The sequence below is a fragment of the Eretmochelys imbricata genome, chromosome 14, assembly GCF_965152235.1.
Source record: "Eretmochelys imbricata isolate rEreImb1 chromosome 14, rEreImb1.hap1, whole genome shotgun sequence".
Taxonomy (NCBI): Eukaryota; Metazoa; Chordata; order Testudines; family Cheloniidae; genus Eretmochelys; species Eretmochelys imbricata.
In genome coordinates this window covers 10228911-10237682 of record NC_135585.1, presented here as the reverse complement: position 1 = coordinate 10237682, position 8772 = coordinate 10228911, and the positions used below count along the sequence as shown (strand labels likewise).

At 47.1% G+C, this 8772-nt stretch overlaps 1 protein-coding gene across 1 annotated transcript; it reads left to right on the top strand.

Annotated features, from left to right (window-relative positions):
- Positions 1-668: 668 nt before the first annotated feature.
- NOG (noggin) lies at positions 669-1340 on the top strand. Its single transcript, XM_077834054.1, has one exon. The coding sequence runs from the start codon at positions 669-671 to the stop codon at positions 1338-1340; it is 672 nt and encodes a 223-aa protein (XP_077690180.1).
- The last annotated feature ends 7432 nt before the right edge of the window (positions 1341-8772 follow it).

The following is an 8772-nucleotide window of genomic DNA, read 5'->3' as shown; positions in this document are numbered from 1 at the left end:
AGAGCAAAGCTCGTCTGGACTTTTGCGGGGTTGGGGGGTGGGGGTTGTGTGTGGTTTTTTTAAGGGGGGGTGGGGTGGGTTAGGAGAGAGAGTCGGTGGTTTCCATGGTGATGGAGCTGAAAGTGCAGGAAATTTAAAGGCTTTGGATCCTTGCAAAGCAGACAAACTGGTGCCAACGAGCGTGGCGGCTGCTGCTGAGGAGGAGCAGGCTGCTTTGCAAGCTGCAGCGGGGAGCCTACGGGAAGGAACTGGGGGGACGAATTTGCACACACACCAGAAGACCACCCCAACCCTTCTCCCGCGCGCACGCTCTGGGAAGGGGGAGCAGCAGCGGGAAGGAGCATTTGCCCCCCGAAAAGCGGCGCTCTGCCTCCCGGGGAAGGAAAAGCAGCAGGAGAATTTCGCAAAGGCTCTTCCAGGAGGAGAATTCGCTGGAGAGAGGAGTTGCAGAAGGAAGGGGGCTTTGCTCCTGGCTGCTTGGGGCGCAGCCTTTGGGGGCGGCGGGAGCGGATTCCCCCGAAAGACAAACTGCTTGGATAAAGCCCCGTACACGGTTTTTTTTGTTTTTGTTTTTCTGATGCATTTGCTTGCACCTTCTTCCTCTGGTGCCTGGTGAAGCCAGCCCCCCTCCCGCCCTGGCCCCCCCTCCCTCGCCGATCTCCCCGAGGATGGATCATTCCCAGTGCCTTGTGACTATTTACGCCTGGGTGGTTCTGCTGGGTCTCCGGATAGAGCAGGGCGCTAGCCAGCATTATCTGCACATCCGCCCGGCGCCCAGCGACAACTTGCCCTTGGTGGATCTAATCGAGCACCCGGACCCTATCTTTGACCCCAAGGAGAAGGATCTTAACGAGACCTTGCTGCGGAGCCTCATGGGCGGGCACTTCGACCCTAACTTTATGGCTGTCTCCGTGCCCGAGGACCGGCTGGGGGTGGACGATCTGGGCGAGCTGGACTTGCTGCTCCGGCAGAGACCCTCGGGGGCGATGCCCAGCGACATCAAAGGGCTGGAGTTTTACGAGGGGCTGCAGCCGGGCAAAAAGCACAGGCTGAGCAAAAAGCTGCGCAGGAAGCTGCAGATGTGGCTCTGGTCCCAGAGCTTCTGCCCAGTCCTATACACGTGGACCGATCTTGGCAGCCGCTTTTGGCCCCGCTATGTCAAAGTGGGCAGCTGCTACAGTAAAAGGTCTTGTTCGGTCCCAGAAGGCATGGTTTGCAAGCCTGCCAAGTCGGTGCATTTAACGATCCTGAGATGGAGGTGCCAGCGCCGGGGGGGGCAGAGGTGCACATGGATACCCATTCAGTACCCCATCATTTCGGAGTGCAAATGCTCCTGCTAGGACGTGCACTTAAGCCCTCCCGCCCCCCGAAGCCGGACGCCCAGGGTGGACTTGGCTGCCCCATCCCTCCGTTAAAAAAGACAATTGCTTTCTGGTTAACGTTGTAATGCACTGTAACGTGTAGGAGAATGTATATGTGTGTGTATATATGGCACCGTTTTAATTTACTATTAAAAGGTCAGTATTATACGTGAAATAATCCGCGTCTACTGTATTTTTAAGACTATTATCCTGGTCATTGCTAATGTATCTTTTTATTTCTTGTATTTATATGCCAGACACAGAGCGAGATCGCTTCGCTTTGGGCGAAGCCCCCCCCCCCCTTTTTTTTTTAATAAAAGGATTAAAAAACAAACCAAACTTTTGATGAGACGACGTTTTAAAGCTGTTTTCCATTCTTCGGAAAGTGTGTGTGTGTGTTTAATGGACTTCAGAGTTTAAAAATGAATAAACGCCTAGAGCACAACGTTATTGTAAATAGAGAGGACAAATGTGGATGACTTAAGCCTATGTCAGTGAAGAGTATCTGCTATTTATTCTTTATATCCCTGTAGTAAAAGTGCAGCGCAGAATTAAAGTCAACCACTAAAACACGAGCCGGGTCGATTTTGTTTGGTTTTTGGTTTGGATGCGGAATCCAGGCTGGATTCCCTCTTTCTTGGTGTAGCTGGTTGATGGATTGTGTATGCCGAGCAGGCCGGTTCTCTGTGGTAAGGGGAGGGGTCCCCGTCCCTGCTCACGACTGTGTGTGTTATCAGAGACCTAACCGACCCAGATGCTGGGGGATCTGACTTTGCACGTGGGACTTAGCTGCTCACTTCGCCTGGGTGCCGGGGTCCCTTGCTCGCCCGACTCCGACAGCGCCGCTGGTTTATAGACCGTGTCCGCTCTCCCCCATTGCCTCCGGCCCACACCCCGGGGCGTGCTCCCTGCAGAAGGGCAAACGCTCCGTGGCAGACGTTTGCTTTAGCCGCTTGACATTTCATTTACCACGGGCCACGTGTCTTTCACACCTGCCGTTGCGGTGGGAGGCGGCTGGAACTGCGGCCGGGGGCTGGGGGGTTCTGCGCCCAGCAGCCACGTTGGGCGCCGGATTCCTTTTCCCGAAGGGGAAACGCTCCCACCGATCAACCGCATTAACCCTTCGGGCGCTGGAGCCCCAGGCTGCCTCCTCCTGGCTGTGCAGGTGACCATTTCCAACAGCTGGGGATCGAAAGATTTCCCCCCCCTCCCCTGGGCATGGCCATTGCTTGGAAATTGGCTTCACTTGTGGCTGACTTTTGCTGCCCAAATTTAACCCAAAAGGCGTGTATTGGCCGTCACCCTATCTTTGCTGCTCCAGAAGAAACGCTGGGCTGATGGGATATGAATGAGGGCTTATGTTACATGACAGACCGCTGAAGGAAATACCAGTCATGATGCTAGCGTACGGAGGGAGGGGGGCGGGGGTAACTTTTTGTTTTTGCATTTCTACGGGGATCCCACTGACAAGAGGAGGTGTTTCTTCGGTTGTGTTCTCTCCCGGTAGCTACCTCCCAGGTACTGTGACATTAACATGCTTTGATCATTTCCCGTGGTGCGCGCCTTGGATTGTAACTTGAGCTCCAGACGTGTTTTATTTGAATGGTCCTGAAAATGCACGTGTTGGAAAGTTTTCAGATCAGTACCGCACATTGCCCCGTTCCCCCCCCCCCCCCCCCCAGCTTCTTGATTCTAAAGTGATCTGCCTGTCTCCCTTCCAGCCTCTGCGATTCTGTTTGCGTTAGGGGCTCTCTCGTTACCAATAAGAATTGGCCATCTTCAGTAATGTCTAAAGAAGTTGTTAGTCTCCAAAGTGCCACAAGTCCTCCTTTTCTTTTTTAAGAAGGAAAGACGCGCTGGGGTACTTGAGACGAGATATGTTCCTTCTTGCTCAATAAACTTCCTTGGGGCTCTACCCCCAACTAAGTATTTGCCTTGTACGTGCTGGGAGACCTATCTCGTAGATACCAACTGCAAAAACAAACTTTCCGCCTGCTCCTCTGACAGTGCAGAAAACGTTTTCCTTATTTGTCTTGGAATCAAAACCTTTTTTGACAAATCTCAGGGAATCCACGCTAATTATTTCAAATTCTTTCATTGACAGAACCCAGTCCTGATTTCTGGAATTGTGTAGCTTTCCATCTCCCAGGGCATATTATCTCTCAGTCGGTGCATTTCACGATCAGCCTCTTTGCTCCTTCTTTCAATAGTTTTGGGTTTTTTTAAAAAAAAAATCAGCTCTTGGTACATTTGTGGGGTATTCATTAACTTAGGGAGGAGGAACAGAGGCATTATTACTCAAATAGAAGGCACCCTGCCCCCAAGAGTATCTAAGGGTTCATTGTAAAAGGATTAAAAGTTAAAGACCTTCATCTTATGATTCTTTCATTTAATCTTCGTGGCGCCTGAAAGACATGCTGGATGGATGATCACATTTAAAATATTCCTAATGCCGGCTACCTTAGGACTCCAGGCAGGGCAAACAAATGTAATTTATTTCTAGAAGAAAGAGGATATTGAGATGTTTACGTTTCTGACCCACCATTACCATGTATGTTTGTAAGGTTCTGACAAATACCCAAATAACATTAAAATCAGCCATTCATCACACATGAATTTATGCAAAACTCGCTCTGCCTGGGGCCAATATTTTTTTAGACCGAGTTTCACTTGCAAAAAAAATTATTTAAAAAAAAAAAAAAGCCAAAAGCTCGGTATTTCATGACCGGTAAACAGGAGAATTATGTGAACAGAAACTATTTCATGCTGGGATGGCAGCCAGGGACTGGGGAATGTCAACAAAAGTTCCCCGAAGGTTGAAAATGTCACTGGAGTACAATGCAAGGTCCTTCCCCCGATTAGCAAACCTTCCCGAAGTAATATTTCCAGTTCCATTCATTACTTACTTACTCTGTTCACCAAGTAATGCACGTGTCTCTGACTGGAGCAGTTGCTGCACAGAGACCCCTCATCTCTAGACACTGCATCCGATCTGACTGCTTGGTTAAAGGTTAAAGTGGTGAGGGGATGTAAGTGTCTGTCTGTCTGTCTGTCTGTATTTACACGTCTGAGTGTTGTTTTTAACCTGACAGTATCCCTTTAATCAGAAATCAGTTATGGCTTTGTTAATAATCCCTTTGGTTTTTACTTCTGTCAGCAGGCAGAGGGAAAATAGGCTAGTCAGTTTCATTCTGGATTCAGGTCAGTTTCACTTTCTGCTTCTCCTGCCCCTGCTGTTGCAATACTTGTTTTATAGGCACTTCGGGACAAACAAACAAACAAAAAACTTTCTGATTAATGCTTTTATGCAAATATTTTCTTGATATTCAATTTTGCAACATTTTGTAATCAAAACTTAAATTAGGGATCCTTTCAACTGAAATCAATTCATTTGTATGGTGTCCTTCATATGTGGTACCACAAGAGAGACTTCACAGAGACTGTTATAAGCGGGAAATAGAATAGAAAAGGAGAAGGCAGAAAGTGCAATTTAAGTTATGACACACTTTTCTTGTTCTCACATTATTACTATCTTAAAGTACAATAGACTATTAAATATCAAGAGATTTGAATTCAAATTCCAGCTCCGTCACAGTCTCTTAATCTAAACCAAGTGGCTTAATCTCTCTGTGCCTCAATTCCTCATCTGTAAAGTGGGGATAATGGGAAATACTTTCTCTCTCACACACTTTGTCTATCTAGAGTTTACTAACTCTCCTGGTCAAGAACTATCTCACACTATATGCCTGTAGTGGACACCTGAGGGCCTGCTTTTGTTTGGGGGCCTCTAGGTGCTACTGAATTGCACACGGTGTCCATCACTTTTGCCACTACAGGATTGTTGTCTTGCATTATTTTCACTAAGGCTTTGTTGTTCTGTCAGAATCAATGTGCAGGTTTTGAAGGAAGGTACATTGTTGGTAAGCACCATTTTAAAAAACAAGAATTAAACAAATGCTGTGTGGGTGAAAATAAAACCCAAAGGTAATTTCCCCTAAGATTTGGGATACGAAAACTCAAAATTAAACCATTCTAAAAACACTATCTCTGTACAGAAAAAAAAAAACTGAGGAAATCACAGAGCACAAAGTGTTAATATAAGGTGTCCTCACACCTGAATTTAAATAATCCTGGACACCTTTGTTCATTATCCTCTAGTTCACACTGCCATCCTAGTTAAGAGCTATGGATCTCCTGCTTCAGGATGTGCTGGCAAGCAGCAGGTACGAGTGAGGATGGAAAATCAGGTGAATAATCCTACATAGAAATAAGGGTAATAGCCCTTTTAAAGGTATTGGGTGACGGGTTTCCTCGTCGTAGTTTTTATGGAGAAATATCCTTAATTGAGTAACATCAACAGCTATTAATAAAATCCTACCAGTTCATGTTACTTGGGTTGTGTTATATAAATATAATCTGGGTTGTGCCTGCTAGATCTTGGATCTTTTTAAAAAGAAGATATTCCAGCTCAGAGACTTGCCAGGACTCTTCATTGAAAGTCGAAACAAAAATTACGACGTCATCATAAAATGTAACATCATAGCTTTCAAGCTAAGCCAAACCAAAGGTATGTTGGCAGGGGAATGCTGCCACCTGGTAGATTCATGCTAGGAATAGATACGATAAACTCATTCACTGGGGAGGAGAATGGCCACACACTTCCTGGAGTACCCGCAAGGATCCTGTAGTCTTTATGTGCATGTAAGCCCATTGGGAGTTTTGCTAGTACACGCAACTGCTGCAGAATTTGTGTCAATGCTCTCTTTAAGGGAGCAGCTACAGCAAGTTTGAAGAGACCCTTTCATTCTCTGCTTCACGCAGAGACCAGACAAGAAGCTCCAGTAGTTACAGAAAAGGTAATAAATATGTGTACTTGAAAACAAAGGTTGGGATGGTTGAGAGCAAGAGACATGGGTATTAAGGGCCTGGAAACCATGGAGTGGGTGGCACAGGATCTGCAGCTTGCAGACCCCCTCTCATGGCGTTTTTGCACCCAAACCTTGCTGTTAGGGATCCTGGTTTCTGTGCTGAAGTGTGGGGAAAGCGACCGCTCGATGTGGCAGGCTTTCCTGGAGTCTAGACCGTTACTAGGACAGAAATCCACATGGGTCAGCCTAGTATTACTGCCCACTGCGTGGCACCTTGCTTTGCTGGAGTGAGATGAGGGGCGGTAGCACATGGCTACAGGGGGCTGCACAGGACAACACAACACATTTACTCGGGAGCCAGGCTGCTTGGGGAGAAACCAGGTAACAGTGCAGAGGACCTAGCCCCTCAGGTGGATGCTTCAGGTTCTGTAGCACAGGGAATCAACATCCCCTTAGATCTTGGGCTCTGCAGGGGTTCTTCGTTCCACCTTCTTCCCTCTCCATGAAGCACCAGCACCACAAGACGATCGTAACAGACTTTTTAAAATAGGTTTTCCCTCCCTGTCCTTCCATGGGAGGGGTGTGGCAGGAATACAGACACAAGGACCATTGCACAGAACCTGAACAGATCTTCTAATGCACAACATTAAAACCCATAGATCACAGAGAAGGACTGAGCAGCTTTGTGGGGGTTGATGATGGTATAAAGAGCTCCAATCTAGCAAAGGTAGTAACTGAAAGCCACAGTCATCTGATGCCTGCTTTGGGGAAATGCTGGTCTCTGTCTAGGTCCTCGCAGACAGGCATCTGTATCACAAGCCAACGCCATAACTGACACCCTTGTTGGCCATTTCAGCAGAAAGGCCGAGGGTAAAAGGATGATGAAGAGGAATTAGCGTTGGGCTTGTCTACAAGGGGAGTTGCTGGTGCACACCAGCTAGTGCACACTGTCTACTCCATGTGTGGACTCCCTTATTGTGCAGTGTGTGTGCCTTCAGGTGCATAGCTTAATCCCTAGTGGAAGTGTACTAAGCTAACCTGCCTGCCACAGTAAGAGTGTCCACGTAGGAGTTAGCGTGCTTTAAATTCACACCCTGGCTCACTGCGCACCAATAACCCATGAAGAGAAGCCCGTGGTTGACATTTGAAAGTTATACCTTGTATAAATATGTTGTTTGGGGGGGTGTTCATGTAGCAATATACCAGTGTAACAATATACTAGTTATACCAGCGTAACCTCCAGTGTGGATGCAGGTATACCAGACAAAGGTTCCTCATGTTGCTCCACGCAGGAGTAGCTATTCCAAGCTCCAGAGGGCTATCAAGCACTTTGATACTAATATAACTGAATCCAGACCCCGGGGGGTGTGCCACTTTGACTATACCAGTGTTGTTAAAGCAGTACAACCGCTAGTGCTGATTAGAGGTTAGCTCAGAGGTCGCTCCTTGAGGGGCCCCAATCCTGCAGCCATCCATGCGTGGAACTTCAGTGAGTGTTCCCAATGACAAGTACATGTCTGACTGGGTTGGGCACTGTTGTGTTCATGGCGTGTACACAGAAGATAGATAAAAAGACAAAATACTCTTTCTGGAGGAGTATAAAACTACTTTATAGCTTAGAATCCAGAATGATAACCCACAAGAACCCCAACCAAGAGAAAGAGAAAGCAGGCTGCTCCCTAAAATAGAGAGGCACAACTCCCCCTACCTTACTTTAGGCTGACTGTAAACTGACTCTGATCACAGACTTTCCTACAGAGCCCCCAATCTGCAAGCTGGACCAGGAAAACCCCTGAAAATTTAAAGTGACCACAATTTTAACCCAGGTTTCAATGCACCACAGGCCCCTGGTCAGACAAAACTTGCCTTGCCTCCACCTCTGTTGTAGCTCCACATAATAGGGAACAGTTGACGGCTCTGCCTACACTTCAACCCGAGGTGTAATTCACAGTTCACGTAGACATACCCACACTAGCTTTACTCTAGCTCGCTCGCTAAATATAACGGTGAGGACGTGGCAGCACGGGATTGCCCACTCGGCCCCTCTGGGTACATACTAACATTGCTAGCCTGTGCTGTAGCTACATCATCCCTGCTGGTTTTAGTGAGCAGGCTAGACTAAAGCTGGCCTGGGTTTGTCTGTACCAGCCACAAGTTACATCTCCAGCTGGAATGGAGACGTAGCCTATGTGGTAAACCGGCACTTTTTTCCCAGCAGTAAATGAATTAATTGGTAAAGAAATCCAAAAATGTTACAGTCTAAAAAGAACATCGAAGAATCAGTTGTATATTTCTGAAAAGGTCAATGTAAACATCACGTGGCTGTCTGCAATGGGACCTAATATAAGATTAACTGTGACTGAAAGACAGAGAAAATAATTTTCCCCTATTTCTTTTCAGTTTGTTTTCTTTTTGCCCTTGGCAGCACGTTGTGTCTAGTCAGTTTCATATTTTTCCCCTGCATAGTCAGCTGTCCCCGTTGTTCTGTGGTTCTTTCTTGCAGCAACAGGGCAGAGATAAATATTTAAATGTGACTGTAAAAC